This window comes from Manis javanica, chromosome 1, assembly GCF_040802235.1.
Source record: "Manis javanica isolate MJ-LG chromosome 1, MJ_LKY, whole genome shotgun sequence".
NCBI lineage: Eukaryota > Metazoa > Chordata > Mammalia > Pholidota > Manidae > Manis > Manis javanica.
Window position 1 is genome coordinate 50,293,624 of NC_133156.1, and position 27,433 is coordinate 50,321,056.

At 41.9% G+C, this 27,433-nt stretch overlaps 1 protein-coding gene across 1 annotated transcript in view; it reads left to right on the forward strand.

The window, feature by feature from the left end:
- The first annotated feature begins 242 nt into the window (after positions 1-242).
- The window catches only part of DOCK2 (dedicator of cytokinesis 2), a 383,680-nt gene continuing 356,489 nt past the window's right edge, over positions 243-27,433 (forward strand). Inside the window, exons 1-2 of the mRNA XM_036995173.2 lie at positions 243-359; positions 20,250-20,333. Coding sequence (XP_036851068.1) covers positions 317-359; positions 20,250-20,333 — 127 coding nt within the window. The 5' untranslated portion in view covers positions 243-316. The remainder of the gene's footprint in view (positions 360-20,249; positions 20,334-27,433) is intronic.

Below are 27,433 nucleotides of genomic sequence, written 5' to 3' on the forward strand. Positions count from 1 at the left end.
ACTTCCTGTACTTTCATGGCTTGGGTGGCCCCAAGTACCTACCTGGCGTCTGCCCACTTGCCTGGGGAGGAGATAAGTTGGGGGAGGCCCCTAAACTTTGTTGGGACCTTCTGGTTTTTTAACTACTTGCCTTAAAATGTGCCCCTGTGCTACTGGAGGGGAGAGGAGGAAGAGCAGGGCGCCCTGAGGAGGGGAGGGCGGGCCCTGAGAGGGAGTTTGAAAAGAGGAAGGAAGTGGAGCCGTGCAAGCACTGAGCCACCCCCTTGCTGCTTCCCCACAGAAGGACGCGAGGCGCCCGCAGGCCCCCGGCCCAGCCATGGCCCCTTGGCGCAAAACTGACAAGGAGAGGCACGGTGTGGGTAGGTGCGGACATGGGGCCCACAGCAGGGAAGGGCAGATAGCTGGAGAATCACAGCAGTGAGATACTGCGGGAACCGGTGAGGTTGGCGTGGGCAGGGAGCACTGACTTAAGGTCCTGGAGTGCAGTGGCTCCCTCAGCTTACTGCAGGGCCAACGGGCATGGAAGAGGGCAGGGGGAGAGGAAGGTGAGCACCCCACCCAGCTGGCTTTGCCCAGCCAGAGCCCACTCCCACCCGAAAAAATATATATACTTCCTAGATGGGGGCCGACTGAATGCTTGGCAATCTGGCTCCATGTGCCAGGCTCTCGTAGTGTTCCAAGGAGTGGACTCCATCGCCCCATGCGGAAACTTGGCCTCATGGAAGAATCACAGTCTGGCTTGGCCTTGCATGCCGCTCTAAACCCCTGTCCAAAGCAACACCCATCTGCCTGCTTCCCCTGTCTGTTCCTCCTGGGTCAGATGACCCCTGATTTGGCAGTATCCAGAGGGTTGTGCCTGCTTGGGGTGTGAAGCTGGAGGCGGGGTCCTTCTCTCAGTCCTGGAGGACCTCTGGTGAGAAAGTTCTCACCAGGTTATCTGGAGAGAGCCAAGAAACCAGCCTCATCAGCTGCAGCCATTGAAGCTCCCAGAGGCCTCTGCCTTGAGCGGAGGGGCGGAAGTGGTGGCTGGGGGAAGGGAGGCTTCAGGTGCTGAGAGTCTTTCTACTAAGTGGCATCTGTGGTGCAATCCCCGTAGACTCACTGTGGTTTTCAAACTTAAGTGTGAATTTAAAAACTGCTGTATGTCTTGCTACACAAGCAAAACCAGACACCACTCCCAAAGATGAGGATTGAACAGGTCAGAAAGTTGGAGGGCCAAAGCACCTAAGGTGATTAGATATAGTAGGTCTCAGGCCACTGTTGGAGAAATACGTCCTGGAAAACTCAACATGTATTCATGCACTTACTGGGCTTTGGGTGCTTAGAGTGTTTTAAGATGCATGGTCCCCATCCAGAGAACAAATAATAATCTATACCCTCAAGGGGGCTCAATTTCCCCATCTATGAAATGGCAAGTTTGAATCATACTCAATAAGGACCATTTTTAATTTCAAAGCTTCTTTAATTCTGGCCCTTCCAGCTGGGGGAATCAGGCAGAAACTCTTCTCAGGGGAAGAAGGGTACTGTTAAATGGGGTGGGCTATTGTAGGTGTAGAGATCCAGGTGGTCTAGGAGATGAAAGCTGGACCTCAAGGGCATATCCAGGAAAGAAGAGTGGTAGGTCTTTTTATCTTGAAGAGAGAGTGCATTGAAAGGAATGATTTTGCTCAAAGTAAGTTTGGGCCACATTTTGGAAGGCTATGAATGCCAAGCTAAGAAACTGACACTTTTCCCACTTAGGCCTTGGGGACCCCTAGAGGGCTTCTGAGTAGGGAAGGAATGGGAGAAGATTTATGCTGAAGCCAGTGTGGAAGGAGCCTGGGTGGACAAAAGAGCAAAGGTGCCTGAGTGGCAGACAAGGGACAGTATTTATGGTCCAGTGTAACTAGGGCAGTTAATGGGGGAGACTGTGTATGGTGGAAAAGTCCCACCCTCCATCCCAAGGGCTGCAGTGTGTTCCTGCTATGTAGACCCTATGCTATGATATGAAAGGTCATGGACTCTAGATTCCAGCTTTCAACACTCCCCAGCCCTAGTACCCGAACAAGTTACTTACTCTTTCCATACCTCAGTTTCCTTGTCTGTGTCATGGAAATAATGACAGCACCTGCTTCGCAGGGTTGCAGGAGGACTGAGTTAATCTACATAAAGTACCTACAATGACAAATATACAAAGTAATCCTCACTAAGTGTTATCAATTGTTTTTAGACTTTGTCCTCTGCATGTGGGCCTAGTTGAGGACATGACCTCACATGTTGGGATGAAACTACAAGATGGAGTAGGCTTCTTAACCTCCCTGGAAGAGGGAATCCTGCCTGTGTGCTCAGGGACTTGGAACTCCGTTAGGCCCCAGGCTTGGAGGCTTTTTGATCTGATGCTATAGATGACAGTCTTTATTATTACTTATGTGAATTCTATTTTTATGTGGTCTATGGCCCTTTAGGGAGGCAATGAGCACTTAGTAGGTTCCTGTTCATCAAAAAGGGATCACTTTTCTCTGCAGATGAATGTCTGAACTAAGGAAGTTAATCTCCAGCCCTCACCTGCAGGCTCTGGGTAGATGGGAGGGAAAGGCGAAGATTATGTCATGGTGAGATGGGAGAATGGAGTCATCCAGGAGGACAGTGGCTTGAGAGTGAGGAGTCTGGGTTCCAGTTCTGATACTGTAACTATTCGCAAACAAACCTGTGCTCAAGTTTTCTCATTGCAAGTCTAGGAATTACTGCTTTTCTATTTCAAAACATTCTTTCGTGAAGAGCATTTGAGATAATGAGTATGGAGGCTTGGAAGAAGACTTCTTAGAGCCACATAAAGGATTAGGGTGTTCTTGGAATATCACCACAATACCACAAGGAGAACCTGAGCTTTGCTTTCCCATTTGGTTTCCTCTTCAATGCAGGTGGCATTTAGCCATCCTTCCTCTGGCCTAATTGAGGAGAGCTGCTGGGGTCTGGTGGTCTGGGGCACTGGCTTTTCTGGAGGCTGTTTCATCACCAGAACCACTTGACTTCTTGCTTATCTTGCTGTCTTGTGGGCAGCCAGATTCCTCATATAGATTCCTGGCCAGGTTATTTTTGCTTCCTTGATGGAACTTTAACATGTGATCCATTAGAGTTCTAGAGAGGACTCTCAAATAGAAGTGGGATAGGAGTTTCCACGGACAAGACAGTGTGGCTATGATGTAAGAGTAGGCACAGCCTCTGCCCTTGAGGAAATGTAAGTAAGGTCAGAAGCTTGGGCTGTTAAGTTAGAACTGAGTTCAAATCTGGGCATGTTTTATTATTGTTGGAATGGGGGCAATAATGATAATATGCATCTCATGAAATTGTTGTGAGGATTGAATGGGGTAATGCATGAAACACACTTAGTAATGTGGCTGGCTCAATGCACATCAATGACTGAGGTTAAGGGGGTTATCTAATAGTTGTGGAGCCAAGGGAGACACTTTAATCCCAGGCTAAGGACAGTAATGCCTTCAAAAATTTAGTATCTTACGGTTTACAGGACCCATTTTGAAGCAATGTCTTTGTATGGCTTCAGAACATTTCTATAAGGCAGTATATTATCACTCTCATTTTATAGATGAAGAAAATAAGGCCCACAGTTCATGTAACTTGGAAGTACTTGGACCAGGCCTTAAATTCAATTGACTTCAGATTCCGTGCTCTTTGCACCACATGAGGTGGGAGTCTGGGAGGAGGTACCTCATAAACAAAGGCAAGAGATTGGAGTGTATGTGGCATCTGGGTCAAAACATAAATAGTCCACTTTGGTTTTAATACATGTTTATAGTGAAAAAGAACACTGGTAGGTAGATTACAGTCAGATTGTGAAGGACTTTGAGTGCCAAGCTTATAAATTTGGACTTCATTTTGTGAACAATGGAGTTTTTGAGCAAGCATGTCACCTATAAGAAATTAGTATAGTTAATTGGGAGACGGGCATAGAGTAGAAGAACAGAAGAGGATGACAATATACCTGTCTACTGTCTGCCTTATTAGTTAATCCTGCAGGAGTCAACTCATAATTAACATTTCCTTTTGGCCTTCACTACCTTAATCCTCTCTGCCTGAGACTCATCAGTGACAAAAGTTTTCTCTTTGTAGGAGAGAAGAAAGGGCAGAAAAGGAGGAGGTAGAAAGATTGAGTAATAGTATCAGAACTAAGCATGACTGTGTTAACAGAGGACCTCCAAAATAGTGGTCCAAGCTAGAAGTTTATTTTTTTTTCACATTGAAAGCTCAGAAATGGTCTGGGAAGAGGTGGTAGAGCAGCTTGTTCTGTCTTCTGCACGGCTTCCTTAGCACAAGGCTTCTACCTCTTGAACCAAGCTGCCTGCTTAAGCTTAAGCTGTCAGAGTTGCCTGCTAGCCAGCAACAAGAATGAAGGGAACAAGAAGGGCATGGCCCTTCTCTTTAAGGACACTTAACACTTCTTCTTGAATCCTATTGGCTGAAACCTAACCACATGATCGAATCTAGCAGCTGTGTAATGTAGGCAGCCATGCACCCAGCTAAAACTTAGGAGTGCCATTGCTAAGAAAGGAGGGAAAGAAGGATATTGGGGATAATATATTAATTTCCTCAGGCTGCTGTAATACAATACCACAGACCAGGTGCCTTAAACAACAGAAATTTACTTTCTCACAGCTCTGGAGACTCAAAGTCCAGGCAAGGTGTCAGTGGGTTGGTTTCTCCTGAGTCCTCCTTGGCTTGCAGACAGCCACCTTCTTGTCGCTTTGTCTTCACACGGCTGTCCCTCTGTGCATACTTGCCCTGGGTGTCTCTTCCTCTCCTTGGAAAGACACCATTCATCTTGATGAGAGCCCCACCCCTACAGCTTCATTTTAACATAATCACATCCTTATATACCTGATCTCATATATGGTTACAGTCTGAGGTGCTGGACTTGGAACTTCAACATACAAATTTGTGGCAGTAGAGGGGAAAACAATTGAGCCTTAACAGATGACCTATGGTCTTTGGTATGATATTTAGGGACTGTAAAAGGTTTCAAGGCAGGAGTTCTCAGAGTGTGAGGGTAGAAAAAAAGGTTTGTTTACCCTCAAGCTGAGCCTGCTGGGTGGACTTACATGGAAGCTTCAGTTATGCTCAGAAATCTCCATGCAAGTTCCCCCAAGTTGTGGTTGTGTATGTGTGTGTGGTTTTGGGGAGTATTGATTGGTTCCTACTGAAGGCTGTGAGGAATCATATGTTCCATGTGTCTCCCCTAGTTTCTAGTGATTTGCTGGCAGTCTTTGGTGTTTGTTTCTTGGCTTGTAGAAGTATCACCTCAATTTCTGCCTCCATCTTCACACAGCATTCTCTGTGTGTGTGCGTGTGTGTGTCTCCCTCCAAAATTTCCCTTTTAGTAATGACATCATTTGTATTGAATTAGGGCCCACCTAATGACCTCATTTTAGCTTGATTACCTCTGTAGACTGTCTCTAAATAAAGTCACATTCTGAGGTACTGGGGTTAAGACCCCAAACACATCTTTTGTTTGTGGAGAGGGACACCATTCAAACCCTTTCGGGCTCTGCAAAGTAGAAAAATGAACTTTTTCACATCTTGACTGGGAAATATGGATGAATCTGAGACCACTCCATGGTCCAAGGATGTGGGTGACACACTTGTAGCCCAGGACCCTGGGTAGAATTGGCCCATGATCGGTCAATGCTGTGAAGGATGGATTTGGAATAAACAGTGTGTGTCTGGGTCCCCTGCAGTATGGTTCCCATTACAAGGAACAAAATCCACTCAAACTAGTTCAATGAAGAAGTGTGTTGTGTGTATGTGTACATGAAGAGGGTGAGTTGTATATTTTAAGGGCCAGGGGAAATACAGGAATGCTGAGTGGCAGACCTTCAGAAGGGCCTGAACTAAAGGAGATTGGAGATCCTTGCCTCTCTTCTCATGGCTTCCCAGTGCTCAGAACACACCAGCTCTGTTCTCCTTTCTCCTCTCAACAGCTCCTCCTAATTATACCACATTTTCATAGCTGATATTCTAATAAAACTGTCATGGTGGCGCCGGTGTGCCACTCACTGCAACTCTGCATGACTCTGCAGATTAAGTATCCACAGAATCTTTAGTCTGTGTTTATTTGTTCAAAGTCCAAGACAGAAGGTTTGAGTGGACTGATAAACCTTGTCAAGAAAGGCCACCCAAGTCAAAGGTCATTGCCAGCCTAAGAATGGACCCCACTCTGATCAGGGTGCTGCCCCATCCTGGTCCAATATACTGTGGCTATGGGGTGGGGTTAAGAGGCTTGGTACTCATTTAGCAGAAGCCATGAGTCGGGACAGATGCTCTGAGTAGGAAGCATGAGTGGAACATGTATCCCAAACACACCCAGCATGTATTCTACTACAGAAGGACCAATTATAATGCTCTTATTGCCAAAGGTAGTAGTTAAGTAGGAGGGATAAAGAGCATCATTCATTCACTAATATGGTCACTTGTTCATGCATTCATTCTTAATTCATTTCTTAAATATTTATTGAACATTTCCTATGTACCAGGCACTATGCTAGACACTAGAATTATTGGAGAAGACAAAAAATAACTGTGGACAAGTCAATAAGCATATAATTACAAATTGTGATTTGTTTTATTGTAATAAAAGATTATATTAATGAGAATATTGGAAAGTGAATGGCCTGAGTAGGCCTCTGAGGAACAATGGGGAAAATAATTCTGAGGGAAATGCTTAGAGGGATCTTAGTGCATGTATCTTTGCTATGGAGGCCAACTGCCTCTTTGGACTGGTTCCCCAGGAATTAGTTTGTTGCAACAAAAACATGTGGATTGGCAATCGTTGGTGTTTGTTTCTTGGCTTGTAGAAGTATCTTCCTACCACCAGTTCTTAAGTGCCTGGGCCTCCTACTTTCTGATGCTTCAGCAACTGAGAATTGTTTAGGAATGCCTGCTGGGTTGGCTGTTGAGTCCACATAAGGAGATTGCACTAATCTCTGGGTTTATGGGAGCCACATTAGTTAGTGGCCATCTTGCCCCCAGTTATAATATTTGTGTTTGAATTTCCCTTGACACACTGTGTTTGCTAAGTTCTGCTTCTCTTGAGATCAATATCCTTATTATATTCCTGTTGTATTTTGAGCAGACAACAGTCTCAAAAGCATAATATTCTTCTAATTTCTGGACCTTTGGACTTCCTTTTGTTTTTGTTTTTTTTAGGTTTGCTGGTCTTTAATTTAATAGTCAATTACACATGGGTGCCACAGTCTATGTTCTGCAGCAAATGCTTTTCAAATGGGGAATGATAATCTTTATCACCACCCAACTCCAGAAGAATCTGGGTAGAGATACCACAGATGTTTCCTTTAATAGGCACTTTCTCCTTTCTTCCCACTTCCTTTAATTGGTGTGAGTTGAAAAGTAGTCAGGCTGATTTTGTGAGCTCCTAGACTTTTAAGTCTTACTCTTTTTAAGTTTTTTTAAGACTTTTAAGTTTTTAGCTCTCAAAGAAAGTAATCCCTTGCTTCTCCGACTCTAGTAGGACACTGTCAGCTTCTGTATTGGTTTAAAGCTACAGTCACAGAAGCTGGGGCTGAAGGAGGTTATGACTAACAGTGTGGGCACTGATCCAGATTCCTCTCTAGGCATTGTTCCAGGGCATTCAGAGTTCCCCCAGCAGTACATGATCCCTTGGGGTCAAAGCCTAAACTAGGATGGTGGAAGGAACCCTAAGTAGATAATTACCTTACATGGATGCCCCAGGATCCAACAGGGGCTGAATAGAGCAGATACTGAGGAGGTGTTTGTCAGGTTGCAGTTAGTGGTGACAATGCCAGGCCTGAGACACTGACTTGTGTGTTGGGCTGCTGCTGAGGGGCATACCTGATGCCAGCTGAACCCTGAGGATTTGCTCGAGGTCTGGGATTGTGCTGCTTGCCTCACGGGTGGTGGCAGTCCAGGAACTGTCTCAAGAAAGAGTATTCCCAGTAGAATAAATAGCCAGTGTAAAAGGTCCTGAGGAGAAATCCCTCTGATGTGTGGGAGGCCAGTGTGGCTAGAGGAGAGTAAACAGGAGGCAGAAAAAAAGGAAATGGATTCTCCAAGGGGAGGTTGTATTGTGTGGTGCTTAGTATAGTATGTTCAGTATAATGTCTTTAGTTTTTACTCTGTATGGAAGGTGTTGGGGCCTTGTACAATTTTGAACAGAACTGTAGAATGTTCTATCTTGTTTTTAAAAAGATTATTCTAGCAGATAGAGGGGTATTAAATGTAGAAGCAGGCAGGCAAGTAAGGTAACTATTACTATAACCCAGGCATGAAATGGGTGGCCTCTACCAGGAAGGCAGCAGGGGAGGAGGTGAGAAGATGTGCTTAGATTCTGGATGTGTGTGTTGTAGATGGGGCTAATCAGATTTTCCTCAGGGATTAGATGTGGGTATGAGAGAAAAAGAGGAGTCAGGGAACCTCCATGGTTTTTGGTCTCAGCAGCTGGAAGAACGAAATTGCATACCAGACTTTCTTCATTAAACCCTTGATTTAAGTTGTCACTCACAGTGTCATAAATACTGTTGCCTCACCTTTTTTCAGTGTTGTACATTTACAAACCCTTATGGTATCATGTTTAACCTTCACAACCACCAGAAGAAAATCTTTTATCTTCATTTCACTGATGAGGAAATTAAGGAGCAAAGACCTTCCAGGTCTCACTGAAAGGCAACCTTTTTCAGGTAGTTTTCTTATATATACCTCATTCCTGAAAGAACCCTCTTCTGTTTTATTGAGGGCCTCTTTTTTTACCTTGTCTTCTAGTTACGTAGCCACCTGTCACCTCCCCAACAGGATGGCATATAGTCTGAGGCCAGAGCTCTGTTGATGGTCGACTTTGAGTCCATCCAGCCCCAAGGCGTGAGCAGGAACATGGCAAGTCAGAGAAACTCATTGTTATTGTAACATGGGATCTCTTGGGAATCCAATGGAAGCTATAAACCCTTTTCTTACCCAAACATGCACATTCATATGCAGTTTTGCATTACAGTTTCACCAAGGCCCATCCATGGAAGCCTGTTAAGTGCCTTGGTAAAACGTAAGTCCAATAGACACAGCCAAAACATTGTGCCCACGGTGAGAATTCTTATTGCTGGGAGCTTCCAAGAATAAGAAACCTTTTTATAGTCTACTGAGATCAATTAAATTCAATAAGCCTGTGTTAAGTGATGGTCCTGAGCTGTGTATCAGGGCCCAAAGCTGAAAAAAGCACAGTCCCTGATCTCAGGAAGCTTATAGACTAACAGTAATCCCCTCCACATCTGTACACAAACACAATATTTTTTTTTGCTTTAGGGGGCAAAGAACACCATTATAAGTACTAATGTCCCCATTTAACAGTTTGGGAATGAGTGTGTCCCTTGTCACTGTAGCTCCTGACATCACCCTTACGGTACTTCGTTGCAGCCTCTTCCATAGAATGTAAACTCCATGGCAGCAAGACCATATCTCTTTCTTTTCTCCAGCACAGAGTATCTAACACAGAGCAGATGCTCAATTCACAGTTACTGATTGGATGGCTGGGTGGGTGGGTGGATGAGTGGGGGGGGGAAGGGGGGTGGGGACAGAGGGGAACAGGGGTTAAGGTAGATTGAGTTGCCCATCTTAACTCCACTGCTCATCCTTATCTCATTCCCTATCAAGAGGCAAGGTCCTCTGAGAATAGCACCCCAAGATATGGGGTGTTCTTGTGCTCTTTTCCAAATATCTGAACCTCTATAATTGGCCACTGTGTCGAACCCCACAGTTCTTCCGTGGGGACTCCACTCTGATGCCCCTGTTGCCCCTCCGAGGGACTGTGCCCACATCAAGCTAATTTCCCCTCCTTCTTCCTTGCCCTTACCACCTTCCCTCTCACCCACCTCCTCAGGGGCTCTCACTCCAGTTCTTCCTTTTGCCCTCTCTCTGCCCCTCCTCCTTCCTCCACTCTCACTTCCTTCATGGGGCCTCTCTTGATCTCTGTCCTCTGAGAACCCGCAGCTGCTGTGGCCCACAGTTTAGCCTTCGTCTTACAGACAGCTTCTTGTTTCTCCTGTGCTTGTCTCTTCAGCTAGATTTCACAGAAGCTCCAGGAGAGCAGACAGGAGCCATCCTCTCTTACCCTACTTTTCTAACCTTCTGCAGGATTTGGAAGAATATCATTCACTCCCTGCATTAGAAATGGGGGGCTAAGAAGTCAGCACTTGATTTTATCATAAAACCTTTCTTCCAGCTCTAGTATGTGTTTATGTTTGAATATAGGGGAGTGTGAGTGTGTGTGAGTGTGCCTATAGGAGTACTGGGAAGCACAGAGTGAATCCCAGTGTGATGTTTTAGAGCAGGACGTATCTACCTTGATACTACTGACATTTGGGGCCAGATAATCCTCTGTTATGGGGACTGTCCTGTGTACTGTAGATGCTTGGAAGCAACCCTGACATCTACTAGGCACTTCCTAGGAGCTCCTCCACTGCCACCCTCCCACCCCCAGATTATGACAAACAAAAATGTCTCCATACGTTGACAAATGCTCCATGCAGGGGAAATTGTTCCCAGCTCAGAATCACTGTTTTAAAGAACTGAAGGGAGTCTCAATTTTCTCTTGTTGGCTGAGCATATCACTTTGGATCACTAAAAACTGAGCACAATGATATGCAACACATAACATTATTATGACGGTCCAGCAGGGAACCTGGAGCATATAGTGAAGAGCAGGCATCAGCACACATCCGTTGGTGAGAGGCAGTGGCTGCGATGGGTAAGAGCGTGTGCTCTAGGGCCAGCCTGCCTGGGACCGACACCCTAGGCTATTCACTTGGCCTCATACTACCTTAGTCTCCTCATTTACAAGATGGAGATGATGATGATAATTATACTCACCACAAGAATTACAGCAAGGATTACATACGTTGGTGTGGGTAAAGCCCTTGAAATAGTATCTGGTACATAGAAAGTGCTCAGTAGAGTTGTTATTCCTCTGTCCTCTTCTGGCCAGTAGGGGAGCATCTCCTCCTCCTCTGTTCACTCTGGCTGTGATTCTACTGCCCCCTTCACTGCTGACTTGCACCGGGTTTGAGCTCTGGCCTTGCTGCTGGAAGCTTCTGCTGGGTCATCGCAGTCACCCTCCCTGATGCAATGTCAGGATGTTGCCTCGGTGCTGAGGCTGTCTACACCTTGCCCAGAGACTTCAGGCAAACTGCTCATGCATTTCAATGAGCATATTTCACTTGAATCCAAAGTGTACCTGCTGGCTAGTTCTATTTTTCCCTGGAGTGGAGACCCTCCAAAGCCTAGCTCAGGGTCTAGAGAAGTGAGCTTCAGGTAATTACTCTTCTTCTCCCTTATTGTTGTTGTTTCTCTTATGCAGCCACTTGTCTAAAATCTATTAACACTTGGTGTTCACAGAAGGTTTTTGTTTTCAAATACGTCAGCAAATGGCAGGCCCCAGATGAGATACAAATCCGTCCTGAAGGGTCACAGAGCACTTGATGGCAGCAGTCAAAATTGGCAGCCAAGCAGGGCCAGTATTTCCTGAAGTAATCTCAAGAAATACAAGAAAAGCTTAGCTAGAAAAAGGGACATCCCACCCTTCATGTTTGCATCACTTCAGTTCAACAAGTATTTATTAAACCTCAGTAAATATTGATTGAACCTTTACTGTGGGCTAGGTACTATATTCAGCAGTCAACAAGGCAGACTCAGTCTCTACTGTCACTGAGGCTGGGGAAGACAGGGATAATGACCCAGTATATGTGTATATATATGTGTGTATACATATATACCTATACATACAAAAACATACACACACACAATAAATTGGGACATAAACAATGGGCTGGTCAGGGAAGCAAGGACTTTGAACTGGGTTTGAATCAACTTTATATCACTTTCTAAATGGCCATGGGCAAATTCCTTAATCTCTCCTTGAGTTTCTCATGTGTTACATGCAGGGTAATACCTTAAAGGGTTACTGTGAAGATTAAATGAGCTGTCTTATTTATCATTGCAACCCTAGTTTTGAGGACAGTACCTAGCATACAGTAGGTACTCAAATGAATATGTGTTGCAAAATCATATGTGCTTGGTATAGTATGTGCTCAATAAATGATTACCATTTTTGAGGGCAAACAATGTGTGTAGTTTAGAATTCAGACTTTTGGATCTGTTAGTCTCTATATCTATCTATCTATCTATCTATCTATCTATCTATCTATCTATCTATCTATCTATCTAATTAAGTAGATAAACTGTTTACTCTTCCTGTTCCTCAGTTCCTCACCTATGAAACTATGGGAAACATTGTACTACCTCCTAACATTGCACAAAGCACAGAAACCCCACCCTAGTTGTTTCTGGGAGCTGCATGCTACAACAATGGTGATTACTTTTTCTTTATTTCTCTGCATTTGGGCTCCTGATGATCAAGGTGTTCGATGTGTTTAAGTAGAATTGGTGACTAATCATTAGATTTGATTTCCAGGGTTTTTGGAAGTCTCACCTGTCTCAAAGTAGCTCTTCTCACTGACTTGCCAACCTGGGATTTCCAACCTGAGAGTCCTCCTTGGGTTTGATGATCCCAGATAGCCCTGGTAACTTGAAACATCCCTTTGATCTTTGGCCATAAGTATTTCGGTCTGGATGGGCTTGTCAGTAACCAGCTGCTGCCTTGGTTTCTGAGTACAGTACTTTGATACAGGAAGCAGTCAGATCCTCCATGGGGATGTGTCAGTATCTCCAGGGCCTGGGACCTCATATGAAAAGGAACCTAGAGTGGGCATCTGAGGGAATTCTTCTGCCACATGTCTATTTTCAGTGGGTGGGTGTGGCCAAGGTGGGTCAGACACTGATTTCAGCGATTTTTACTTATTCTCTGCCTTATATCTTCCTTATCTTTTATTGCCGTTTCCACCCCTTACTCAAGAGTTGAGAGTTGTTAGGCCTGCAGGGAATGGGGAAAAAGATGATCTGTTCTTTCACTGCTCAGAAACAACTTCGGTGAGGACCATAGATAAGCAGTCAAACTTCAGCAAAGAGTGGCATTCTGGTTCAAAGTTTCCTGTTAGTCATTTAGAAAACTTAACAGAATTGGGCATTGGTATGCAAAGCCACTTCCTTTGTCAGTAATGTCTGCTTTTCCCCAAATGAGCCTTGAGAATGGAGGCCCTTAAGCAAAGGCAGACATACATTTGTAAAATAAAATGGCAACATTAGTTACTTTTCTTTTCCTAAGATGTGAGTCCTTGGAATGAACACAGACCTTCATGTTGAGTACCAAGTTTCAAGATCTGCCTAAGACATATTCTTAAACTGATTGATTGGAACCTTCTCACTTGACAGAACTGGGCAAAGGGTGAAGAAGAGATAAAGATGGGAAGACAAAGGGAACAAAACAGACTTGACCTGCCCTCCAAATACCTGATTGACAGACCTAATTTGCCAGGGCTCCAGAGGCAAACATATTCTGGATGTTTTTCTTCTGTTAGAAATAGTTACCTCCATGGCCCTGCTCAGGTGTGGGGCAGACATGTCCTTAGCCAGACCGCTGGGGCTTCAGGGGGCAGGGAGTGGAGAGTGCGAGTCAGAATTACCAGCAAGCAGGAGCATGTACAGACGCCAGCAGCCTGTGTGGGGACAGGGTTTGAAAGCAGGCCGAGTGTGGAGAAAATGAAGACATAGACCATGTTTATGCAGGGGAAAAGATTTCTGAGTCCCCTGAGGGTCCTCTCAAAGATCACTTTCGGACAAAGGATTAATTTTATTCATTTTGACCCGCAGTGCCTTTGGTTTCAAACTGCAGGGAAGCAGATTTAAGGTGACCTTAAGAGCTCTGAAGCAGTTCTGAATGGATTGTTTTAGGAGGTATTATAATGCTAATAAAGAGAAAAGTGACACCATTTATTAAGCACTTAATTTATGGCCAGAAATGAGTTAAGAACCTTCTGTGCATTAATCTCAGATGAACTTCCTAGGAACCCTGCAGATTATGGACCGTCATTTGCTCCATTCTAAAGCTGGGGAAAATCATGCTCAGGGAGGTGGGGTTGCTGTTCAGGCAGGCTGCCACTGGCCCCTACATTGACTTTGCATCGATTACAAAAACAAAAAACAAAAAAAACCCCTGCCCTGGTAAACATGGAACCTGGAAAGGTGCAGGTCTTCACAAGCAGATCACAGGTTGAATGCCAGCTTCCACTGCTCATTTGACTGAGTGGTATCTTGAAGGGCAAAGCCTGTGCACTCACTTGCTGTAGCCCTCAGCTTGAGGCCAGAGCCAGGAAAAGGCATAACTGAGCTCAAGTTCCATACTGCCTGACTCTAAAATACTGGCTCTTAACTCCCAAACTTTATAGTCTCTCAGGACTGAGACTTCCATTCCTCTGAATGCCTACAAAGATTAGTTTGGTCCCTTGGTGAAAGGGCTGATTTGTGTAAGTGTTTGGACTGAATAGCCTCTGTTTTCTCCTTTTTCCTTAGTGAATGCAGCTCAGAGAATGTGATAAGACTGAAGTATGAAGCAGGGTCTGGTGAACACCTGAATCCTGCCATCCAGGTGTCTTAGGGAGGTAATGGGTAAAGAGATGAACATGACACAGGGCTAGGTTTGAGTCCTGGCTTTGTGACTTACCACTGGGTGGGTGGGGGAAGATCTTGGGTGAGCCATTCAAACCTTCTGAACCTGTTTCCTCTTGTAAACAGTGGGGATAGTACCCACATCATGCAGCAGTTGTGAGGACAAGAAAGGGCAGTTGAGAATATGCTTCCCTGCCAGAGCAACCAACATAAATATCTCTTATTTATGTTTGAGGAGGGTTCTGATCTCATTTCTTCACTAAGGTCCCTTCACCTATGTGAGCACTGCTTTCACTGCATCCTGAAATTTGGTGGGTTGTATTTTCATTTGCTGCAAAATATTTTACAATTTTCCTTGTGAGTTTTTCTTTGACCCATTGTTGTTTAAGAGTATGCTGTTTATTTTATATAATTTGTGAATTTTTCAGTTTTCCTTTTGTTATTCATTTCTAGTTTCATTCTTTGTGGTTGGAAAAAATACTTTTTATGATTTAGATAATTTATTGAGACATGTTTTGTGGCCTAACACATGATCTATTTGGGGGTATGTGCCATGCACACTTGAGAAGATGTGCATTCTCTTGTGTAATGGAGTGTTCTGTATATGTCTGTTACATCTGGTTATACATGTGTTGTTCAAGTCCTCTGTTTCTTTATTGATTTTATGCCTAGTTCTATCCATTATTGATGGTGAGTTATTGGAGTTTCCAAGTATTATTGAATTGTCTAGTTCTCTCTGTAATTGTGTGAATGTTTGGTTCATGTATTTTGGTGCTGTGTTATTAGTATGTATAGGTTTGTAATTGCCTTATCTTCTTGTTGTGTTGACCCTTTTGCCAATATATAACATAATTGGTTGCTTAACAGTTTTTGACTTAAAGCCTATTTTGTCTAATATTAATATTCCCATCACAGTGCTCTTTTCATTACTATGTGCCTGGAACATTTCTTCCCATTTTTTCACTCTGAGCTTATTTGTGTCCTTGGATCTACACTGAGTCTTTTGTAGATAGCATAGCATTGGATCATGTTTTGTTTTGTTTTTTAATCCTTTCTGTCAATCTCTGCCATTTGAAAAGAGGGTTTAATACATTTATACTTAAGTGGATAGGACATACTTCTTCCATTTTGCTATTTATCTTCTGCATATCTTACATCTTTTTTTATTCCTCAGTTCTTCATTATTGTTTTCTTTTGTATTTAAATGATTTTTTTCTAGCTTTCTATTTTAAATCTTTCTTATTTACTTTTTCTCTATATTTTTTAGTTATTTTCTTAGTGGTTGACTTGAGATTTCTAATTAACATCTTACATTAAAAATAAAGTTTGTTTTATTGTACTTTTCAGCTCCAACTTAGCTTCAATAGTATACAAAATATCTTCTATACAAGTCTATCTCTTCCTTTTAGTGTTGTTATTGTCACATATTACACCTTTATACATTGCGTGCCCATTATAATACATTTATAATTATTGTTTTATGCATTTGTCTTCCCAATTGTCTATTAGTGATGGACTCCCTGTTTTTGTTTATCAATTTCTTTTTCATTTTTGAAGGATAATTTTGTGAGATATAGAATTCATGATTGACAGTTAATTTCTTTCAGCATGTTAAATATGTCATCCCACTGCCTTCTAGCCTCTATGGTTTGTAAAGAGAAATCATATGTTAGTTTAATTAAGGATTCTTTGTATATGATGACTTACTTCTCCCTTCCTTTTTAAAACTTTTTTTTGTCTTTCTTTTTTGACAGTTTGACTATTATGTCTCGTTGTGGATTTCTCTGAGTTTATCCTGCTAGGATTTCACTGAGCTTCTTGGTTGTGCAGATTTATGCCTTCCATCAGATGTAAATTTCTGGCCATTATTTCCTCAAATTTTTTTTTTTCTGACTCTTCATCTTCCCTTTCATTATGGAACTCCTATATAAATGTTGGTGTGCTTGATTGTGCCACACAGGTCACTTAGGCTCTGTTAAATTTTCTTCATTCTGTTTTCTTTCTGTACCTCAGGTCTGGCAAATCTCAACTGACTGATTTTCAAAGTCATTGATTCTTTCTTCTGTCTGCTCAAATCTGCTGCTGAACCTCTTTAATGAATTTTTCACATTTTTTATTATATTTTTCAGTTATAGAATTTCTATTTGATTACTTTTTATAATTTCTGTCTCTTTAATGATGTTCTTTATTTTCTGAGATACTATTCTCCTGGTTTCATTCAGTTCTTTGTTGATAGTTTTCTTTAGCTATTTGAGCCTATTTAAGACAATTAATTTAAAGTTTTTTCCTCATAAGTCCAAAGTTTATTCTTCTTCAGCGATGGTTTCCATTAATTTCTTTCTTGCTCCCCTGTGAATAGGTCATTCTGTTTCTTTATATGCCTCATAATCTATTGTTGAAAACTGGATATCTTGACTATTACAATGTGCTAAGCTGAATGTCACATTCTCCATCCTTGCAAGGGCTTGTCACTGCATATCAATTGTAGTAATTTGTTTGTTTAGTGACTTTTATAAATATTTTTGTGAAGATTATATTATTTGTTGCATGAGGTCACCAAAGTCTTCAAATGCCTGAAGTTGAAAAAAAATCTGGTCTTTGCATCTGGACTCTGTGTGTGTGTGTGTGTGTGTGTGTGTGTGTGTGTGTGTGTGTGTGTGTGTGTGTGTGTTGGGGTATACCTTAAACACATACCCAGGCCATTTACAAATCTGCCTTAGTCTGCATTTCCTGCCTGCATGGAGCTTGAAGGTCAACCAGGGTTGAGAGCTTACAGCTTTCTAATATCCTTTCTCAACATATATCCAACTTGTAAATAGCCTTCTAGATCCCTGGTATAAGTGGATAGTCTTCAAAGCTCTTATTCTCCAAAACATTTCACTTCTAGGCCTTTCCTTCTAAGCTTATTGGTGGGATTATTGTCTGCCCCAACCTGTGTTCTTTGTCTCACATAGAAGCAGGCATTTCTTTTGCCTGAAATGTTTTTGACCAATGCCCTTAAAATAGATGTTTACCTGCTCTATTACAGTCCCAAGTCAAAGAAATAAATGGAAACTAATGGCTTTAGTTTCTCTTCAGAGAGTCCACAGAGAAATTAAAAAAGACAACTACTATTTCTTGGGACAAGGTCCACTATGCTCCCTCTGGTTCCAGAAATCCACACCAGAGACATGGAATATTATCTTTAATACCAAGATGGGGAGTAAAGGATGAGACAAGGATAAGTTAAAATGTTGCAAAGCTTTACCAGGTTGCAGTTGCCTGGCTTGCTTTAAAATTTGAGCACTTTGCAGAGTTCAGATAAAGTTGATTCTGACATTTTTGCCAGGTTTTTCATTGCTGCTTTGGAGAGACAGGCACTTGAAGATCCCTACTCCGCCAATTTGCTAATATAACCCAACGAAGTAGTTTTTTAATGCATTTTGGTTTTTTTTGACAATGAGGAAACTGAGAACCAAAAAGAGAGGAAATTAATTGAGTCAGTGGTAGAACTACCAGGAGGACTCTTGGTTCCTCTCTTTTAGTTCTATCTGCCTTCTGCCATTTTTGGTCATATAGTTCATTAGCAGGGAGTCTCTTCTTAGGCTGGAGACCACCGAGATTAGACTGGGATTAGAGAAATGAAGCAACTGCCTTCTCATGGGCCGCCCCATGTCCACTCTGCCTGCATCCATCCACTGTCCACATAGCAGCAAGAATAATAGTCAGTGTAATGAAGTTATATCACTCCCCTAATTAATACCTTTCAACCTTCCATCCACTGGTGTATATATAAATGAAAGTTGGTTTAGTTATACAATGAAGTATTATTTAGCCACAAAAAGGAATGAAGTACTGATAGGTGCTACAACATACCTTGAAAATATTGGGCTAAGTGAAAGAAGCCAGTCACAAAAGACCTCATATTATATTATTCTGTTTATATGAAATGTTCAGAAGAAGGAAATCAATAGAGACAGAAAGTAGATTAGTGGCTATTTGGGGGCAGGGGGACATTTTGAAGTGATGAGAATGTTTTAAAATTAATCATGGTGATGGTTGCACAACTCTATGAATAAATAATTGAATTATACATTTTAAATGGGCAAATTGTATCTCCATAAAACTATTTCTAAATAAATACATAAAATCCCTCCAGTTTCCCAGTCTTTTGGAATAAAGCCCAAACTCATCATGATACCCCTGCATGACCCGCATCTCCAAACTCATCTTCTGTCACCCTCTCCTCTCTTACCATACTCCACTCAGCAGTTTCCTTTATGTTCTCTGAATATGCTAAGTATCTTCCTTCCTCAGGGCCATTGCACATACTTTTCCCTTTTCCTGAAATGTCCTTCCCCTTGCTGTCCCCATAGCTGACTTGTTTGAATCCTTCATATATCAGCTTGGAGAGTCTTTCTTAACTACACCAATAAGAATCAATGTCCCCTGTTGCTCTCTAACAGACACTATTTGTTTTATCCATCACATGTATTATATTTTATAAACTTATATCTACTTGTGTGTTCACCAAAAGAGCAAAATTAGCACCTAGTATGTGCCTGGCATATTATAGGCACTTAGCGAATGTCTGCTGCATGAATAAATGATGACAGCCTTATAGGATCATACTGTCCATTCTCCTGAGAGGCTTACCTTAAACCACACATATTGTTTCCTATCCTGTTTTTAAAGGCCTCCCAAGCTGGTGGTTCCATTTTAGCCCTTGGAAAACCTGTTTTCCTAATCTAGGTTAACAGTGTGGCCTAGTCCTTACTCAGCAAGTGATGCTGAGCCAGGCCTGAGCACTGCAGTGGCAGGACATGGTCTCATGTTCCTGAGGTATTAGCAGCACAAAGAGGATTCTGGAAGTGTTCATAACCAGCTACTGCGCCCCAGGAACTGACAATGTAAATGGAAAGCAGAGCAACCCTTGAATGTTAGGTACTTATATGAGTCCTGCCAATCATTAGAAAGTAGGGAGTCACTGTAACCTGGAAAAGCCAGAGAGGTCTCATGGAGGAAGCAGGACTCTGGCTTGAAGGATTTGCTTTTGTGAAGGCCAAGAAACAGAAATCTTTAGGTAGAGGAACAAAGGTTGTTTAGAGGTGGGTAAAAGAAAGATATGGCTTCCATAGACAATAAAGGTTGTGTGGCCTTTGAGTAATGGAGAGACTGGCAGTTTAGGCAGTTGTCACCAGGATGGAGTCATTGGGGACCAGTAAGTAGCCCATCATAGTGGTTGAGATTATGGAAGTGAGATACTGATTTTCCTATCACTTCCTAACCTGATGACTTTGGCCAAATTGTTTAACCACTCAGGGCCTGTTTTCCCTTCTGTAAAATGGGATCAAAATTCATACCTCACAGGGTTGCTATGAGAATGGAATGAGGTGTGCTGAGCACATGCCTGGCATAGAGTAAGATGTCAACCAATGGTAGATGATATAACACCCTTCTTGTCACCCAGACTGGAGTGTAAGACCTGTGCTAAGGACAGGTGAGGTTTGGTTAATGAGTGGAGTCTTTAGGAGCCAGGCTGGCTCTGCCCTGACTCCTGTGAGTTTCTGAAACGTGTTTGTTTAGCCTATGTGGGCTGCATGGGTGTCAGCTTAACTCAAGGCAGGCAAAGCAGGAAGGAGCAGTGATTCTTGGTATCCAGAGGTCTCACCAGGCTGCTTCTCTCTTTCATTTCATAGCCATATACAACTTCCAAGGGAATGGAGTCCCCCAACTCTCCCTGCAGATTGGCGATGTCGTGAGAATACAGGAGACCTGTGGAGGTGAGTCAGTGTCCCAGGTGACCCATGGGTCCTGGAATACCTGGCTGATGGTGCTGATGAGATGCCTACAGTGCACACCCAGCACTTCCAGCCCTCTCTTGGAACCTGTGACTGTACAGTCTGTTTGAGTACCTTTTCTTAATACTACTAATTAGAATTTACTAAAAATGATGCTTTTTTATCTTAGGAATTTGTGTTAGTAGCAAAGGCCTGAATGGATGGTTTGATGTTCATTGTGTTCTCTGTTTGCCATAGCCAAGGGGCTGTTTGGGCCTCTGATACCTTCTAGATATACTTTTTTTTATTAGTATCAATACCAGTAAAAAGGAAAATCAGCATTATTAGGGTTTGAAGGGCCTGATAAATTATACCCTGATTCCAGGAGGACTACTGTGTACAGCTGTGTGATTTGGACACTACATCTGGTCCAAGCAGAAGAGCATACTTCCTTTTGCAAGCTGGAAGCCCTGTCTTGGGTAAAGTAGCATCTCTTTTTTCCCTTAGAGATGCCATCCTCCTGTGAAGCCAACTGTCTACTGGGGTGTGTCCACCTATAGTGGTGGTGATAGGGGATGCTTTTTAAAATTTTTCACAAAGGCTAATGGCCTTGGACCCATGAAATCAATATATCATCTATATCACTGATAAAATTGATATTGGCAGCACAGCTTGGGCATAAGAGTCAGATGAGCTTGCTAATATGTCAACCACAATCAGGCAGGCTATCCCAGCCGTCACTGGCCCAGATGGACCACTATGGTCCTCCTGCTGGGACTGCCTATAGTGCTACTGCATGGAGGGCATAGCGTGTGTCCTTCTTGTGGCCATGCAGAATAAGGAGAAAGAAGAGGAGAATGGGCTGAGCATCCAGGATCTCTCCTTCTGCTACAGCTAATCTCTTAGGGAAACTCTCCAGTCCTGGGATAGAAGTAAGGATGGGCAGGAGGCAGGCTGTTAAGAAGGCTTCCTCAAGGGGAAAAACACAGCCAGAGGGAAGGAGGTTGCCTACAGAACTAGCCATCTTTAGGTTCTTACTACAGATGGGAGCACTGTGCTAAATTCTTTATAATATATTAGACTAGTTACTCCTTGCAGCCACCTGCAGGATAGGTAGTATCTCCAGAGCTGGATTAGTTCTATGTAACTTCCAAGGCAATTCTGAAAAATTCTACAGAATTTTGCACACAAACACATGCACACACAGAGATACATATACATACATTCACACACAAACATACACATACATAAACACCTAACACAGATACACACACACACACACACACAAATCCGAAGCTAAAAGCAAACAGAAAACCTTTTTTAGGGGGAAATAATTTAGTATTTGATATTTCAAAACAGCTTTAAAGGTGTCAAATGGGGGAAATAGGAACTTTGCTCACCTTCCTACATTTATTTTATTCTATAGTATTATTGTTATTTTGGGTTATGTATGGGAGAATACTGTGCACTTTTCCATATCCAAGCCTCAAAGACCCCAGTCTGGCCTTTACCTTTTACACAGAGTGAATGAGACTTGAGGGTAGGGAGAGGGAAGGGGATGTGATTCCAAACCCCATGCCCTTTCCACAATGCAATAAATCTACTTCTATCCTGTGGTAGATAAGCAATCAAGGCAAATAATGAAAATACAACTGGCAAGACCACTCCTTTGTGTCTCTTATGTGCTACTGAAAGCTAATCCTGAGGAACAGGCACGAGACCTCAGCTTTGCAAGTGAGGAACCAAGGCTCAGGGAAGAGAAACAACTTGCCTAAGGTCACGCAGTAAATGCGGCTGTGTTCTCCACTCCATGCCCGCAGGCCTACATTCTTTCCTCCACCCCATGCCTACCCAGACAGTGAAAAACCCTCAGTAATTATTTTTGGGGGTCCTACATTTTTTAATTTAGATGAGTATTTTCTTCTTTTCATGCAGTTTCCCTAGGGAAAGTGTTTGAGGGCAACAACTGACTACACAGGTTGTATGTAGTTAGAGCCTGTTACTTTTGCCTGGCCTGGATGGAGCCTGACCTTTAGAAAGGCTATACTTGCTGACTCAAGCCAGCTTTATCTGTCTTTTAGATTAGCATCCTTGCTTCTAACCTCTTTGGTTAGAATTTTTTTTAGAAAACCTTTTTGTCTTCCATTTTTAATTCTCTTTTATTAGTTTTATTTTACTGTCTCTGCAATAAGTAGCCACAATACCCTTTTGGAACGAACTGGGCATACTAATTGAGTGAGTGATTGCCAATTCATGAATACTTTGAAAATACAATATTCAGAAATCTGTTAGAATGAGTCTAGATATCTGAGGAATTGGTATGAAAATTATTAGAACTTATCATAGATATACCCATATAGGGTTTCCAAACTAGAATTTATGGGATCCTAGGATTTCCCTGAGGGCCCTGGATGGCTAAAGGCTCTGAGATCAGGCCTGGGGTCTGCTTTGCAGATGGAGAATTCTACCTATGATTTGAATTGTAAAACAGTTCCTTGCAAATATAATGTAAAAAAAAGTAAAAAAAGAAGTAAAAACCACAATCTCAAGTAAAAATTAGTCAAAATGGTGTAGTAGAAAGAAATTGTGTATGCCCATGCAACCCTTTTGCAGAAACCTACTTGAAAAATAAAATCCAGCTGATTGAGATGAGTTAAAATTTAAAATATAGAAATTGAAAATCTGTGATAAAAGGAAATAGTGGTGAACATTCAATCCAAATGAGTCCATTTATAAAATTTAGTATAAAAAGTCACAGCATTTGTGGCAACCAAAAGAATATTATTGTTAGGAAACTGGACAATGTGAAAAAATAAATAAAATCGAGAAGTGGAGAGGAGAATGGAAGAGAACAGATTAAGTCAATGATGTCTCTTTGAGTTGGTCAATACTAATTATAAATAAAACATGTTTCTTGCCTGAGGGTTTCAGCCCCAAGCAACTTCACTATGGATTCAGTGAAATGGAGAAATGACAACGGAATGTTCTTGGGGTAATGGGTTTGTACCCGGCTTTATTCTCCCCCTAGGAGGTTGAGCCCTGGAATCATATCTGCATCCCACATTCTGAGGTCCATAACCCACCTCCATCTCTGCCTCCACCCAGCACTGGGCAGAGCTCTTTATATAGTGACTCAGTCAACAACAGCTTATTGCCTACAGGTGTGGAAGCAGTAGCCTAGCAGTAGGCCAGTTACATCATCACGTAATTTAGGTGAGGATCCTGACCGCAGGAACTCCCATTTTCCCCACAACATGTAACTAAAAAAACCCATAACCACTGTGATCTTTTAATGTTTTTCATAACTACTTTCATTTTAGAGGACATTTTAGGAAATCTTTTTTAGAACAAGAAACATTTGATTGAAATTTCAACATTTCCTTCAATTTTACTTGATTTGTTTTTCTTCTGTCGAATACAAATAAGATTAAGCTTGAGATTTTTATTTATGTAATATCTTTACTATTTGCTGCTTTTTATGAGATTATTTTAAAAATCATGTTTTATCTATTTGTCCATCTCTCATTCTTCGTGTGTAAATATAACTGAAAAGTTGACTGGAATGATGTTCATAGTGTTATCTTTCTCCTCTGGGTAATGCCATTTGTGATGATTCCTTTAGCTTTTATATTAGTATTTCTCTGCTTAATTTAAATTCTTTAAAATAGCACATATTGGTTTTAGACAAAAATAATATAGTCTTGAAGATTCAAAGCACGTATCTCCCTAGATATTAGCAATGATTAATTCTAGGTGGTAGGAAAGTAATTGTTATATTCTTTGTACTTTTCAGTAGTTCTAAAATCTCCCCTCATTTAAAAAAAATGGTAGGAAGAACATGGGCTTTTGAATCAGAAAGTTACTCTCTCCTCTACTACCCACTAGCTGTGTAAAATTGGGTAGGTAGGCTTCAGTTTTCTCACTTGTGAAATGTGTTATACTCATCTTGCTCCTGGCTTGTTATGTGTAGAAAGTAGAGAAGCAATCTAGTGCTATACCTGGTTCCCAGGTATTCTTTGTTCATTCTATCTCTTACCCCATTACACAGAGTTACATAAAGACTGGCAGGTATGTATCTTTATAATATGACCCAGAAACCTGGAAGCTGGCCCTCTGATTGCCTGGAATGGGTGAGGCTAGCCTTTCCTTGCCTCTCTATTAAATTTATGCAGCTGGATAAATGGGGAAAACAAAAAACTGACCTGGAACCTTAGACATGAATGAATTTCCTTTTATTAGAGCTCAAACATTCTGATTAACATTTTATTATAAAGATCATATTTTGTCGTGATAAAAACAGCTGAGAAGGATACCCATTGTTAAGCCTTAAACATCTTAATGCTTATTTCTTTGTCCGTATTAGATATCTCAGGCTGCCTCTTATACCTAGAGGAAGCATGAACATTCTGTGTCCTGATTTTAGATGTGAAGAAAAACATATGTTTATTGAGCAGTCGGAACTCCTTATGGGGGGATAAACATAAAAAAGTAGTATTATTTTTCCCTGATCACTTCCTTCAGTCACATTTGGTTGACACTTTCCTGATATTTAATGACATCTTAGAGGAAGACTACAATCCTATCTCCAGTTTAATGCCACCTTCCTATGCTTAAACAAGGCTGGTGAAGGGGGAGGGAATTTGGGGTGCTCTCTTTCCAGTTCTCTGCCTTCCTTAACCAAATAAGCTAAAAAATCTGCAAGTCCCCTGCACAAATTGCCATATAGCTGGGGACTGAGATGCCAGATGCCCCCAACACTTCTGAGTGAATCTCCTGGGCTGCACCTCCATACTCGGATTTGGTTTAAGGGTGGCAGAGCTATATCATTGTCTTGCCAATGGGTTTCAGCCCTGAACAAGTTCACTATGGATTCAGTGAGACTGAAAAAATGACATTCGAATGTTCTTGAGATGAAAGGACTCATACCCAACTTTATTCCCATGATGTCAGGCCAATCACAGAATCCCGTCCACTTAGAGCAAGTCTGCACACAGCAAGCTGGTCTTCGCCTCTGGGCCTCTCTGTCCCTGCAGCTATCTCAGTCTCTGTCCTCAGCGCTGCCACCACTCCAGTCTCTGCTCTCCTGTAGCCTTAGAGTCCTGCAGCCATGCAGCCCAGATTACTGGGCAGAGCTCTGTTATATAGAGTCAGTAATAACGTACTGCCCACACATGTATAGTGAGCGATTACTGACCAGGGCCAGGTGAGAATCCTGGCCATAGGAACCTTCACTTTCTCCATAATCATTCATTCCTAAGGCAGAAATGCCACCTCCAAAGATCTCTCTTTTCTGATTACATAGGCTACAGTGGGGGGCGGGGGGGTATTCCTTGAGGTTGACCCAACTTGTTTAGATTCTTCTTTGTAAGTCCTTCAGAGGGAATGTCTGCTCCACCCCATTTGTTAACTGAGCCTACCTTTCTGAAACAACAGGAAAAGTCCTATCCCATGCTTGTCTGGGTCATGGGGGTTCACTTTTATTGGGAAAGAGAATAGTCTTTCTAGACAGTGGTTCCCCGGGAGCTTTTTCATTTCACTTAATGGTAAAATGAAACAAGGGGAAGGGGTGAGGGAAGAGGTTGACATAGGGTCTTTGCTTTTTTTAGGGTAAGGCATAGATTTTGTTGTTTCCAAGAAATGGGAGTGACACTATGCATACCATTCTGAGACTTGCCCTTCTCACTTAAAAATATCTGGAATTCTTTCTAAGACAGCACATGTGCATTACCTCATTCTTGGTTTGGTTACAAAGAGCTCTGCCTGAGGAATTTTCAATCTACCACTTTAGAGTGGGGTGCACCCAGAGCCATGTAGCAATCTCCACACTCACAACTCCATGGAGAGTGATCTTGACCCATCTCGGTGCTTTGCTTTTAGGGTAAGAGTGGGACATTATGAACACTTAATGGTATCTTTATTTTTAATTTTTACTTAAAGTTTTAATTTTTACTTAAAGTATTGTTAATATACAATCTTATGTTCGTTTCCAGTGTACATCACAGTGGTTCAATAGTCCCTGTGATCACCTTATATTGTGATTGTGAATTATTGTGCCATTTTATCCCTCTCCCCTTCCCCTGCCTACTCAATCCCAACCCCTCTCCCTTGGCAACCACTAGTTGCTTCTCAGTGTCTATGAGGCTACTGCTTTTCATTTCTTCTGTTTTTCTTTGTTTTTATATTCTTCAAATAAGTGAAATCATATTGCACTTGTCTTTCTCTGCCTGGCTTATTTCACTGAGCATAATACCCTCTAGATCCATCCATGTTGTTACAAACAACAGGATTTCTTTTCTTTTTACGGCTAAATAACATTCCATTGTATATATGTACCAACTCTTTTTTATCCATTCTTGTATTGATTGACATTTAGGTTGCTTCCATATCTTGGCTATTGCAAACAGTGTGCTGATGAACATAGGGGTGCATATATATTTTGAATCAGGTAAATTCCTAGGAGTGAAATTACTAGGTAAAATGGTATTTCTATTTTTAGTTTTGTGAGGAACCTCCATACTGTTTCCCACAGCAATTGCACCAATTTGTAGTCCCACCAAAAGTGCAGGAGACTTCCCTTTTCTCCATATCCTCTCCAACACTTGTTATTTCTAACTGGTATGAGGTGATATCTCATTGTTGTTTTAATTTGCATTTCCTTGATGTTTAGTGATGTGGAGCATCTTTTCATGTGCTTATTGGCCATTTGTATTTCTTCTTTGGAGAAATGTCTGTTCAGGTCTTCTGCCTATTTTTTGACTGGCTTATTTTCTTTTTTTGAGTATTGAGGCACATGAGTTATTTATATATTTTGACTATCAGATAATAACCTTAACCCCTTATGAGATGAGTTGTTCACAAATATATTCTCCCATACTGTAAGATGCTTTTTTTTTCTGTTGATGGTGTTCTTTGCTGTACAGAAACTTTTTAGTTTGATGTAGTCCCATTTGTTCATTTTTTATTTTGTTTCCCTTGCCCAAAGAGATGTGTCCAGGAAAAAGTTTCTCATGCTTATATTCAAGAGATGTTTGTGTATATTTTCTTCTAAGAGTTTTATGGTTTCATGACTTACATTCAGGTCTTTGAACCATTTAGAGTTTACT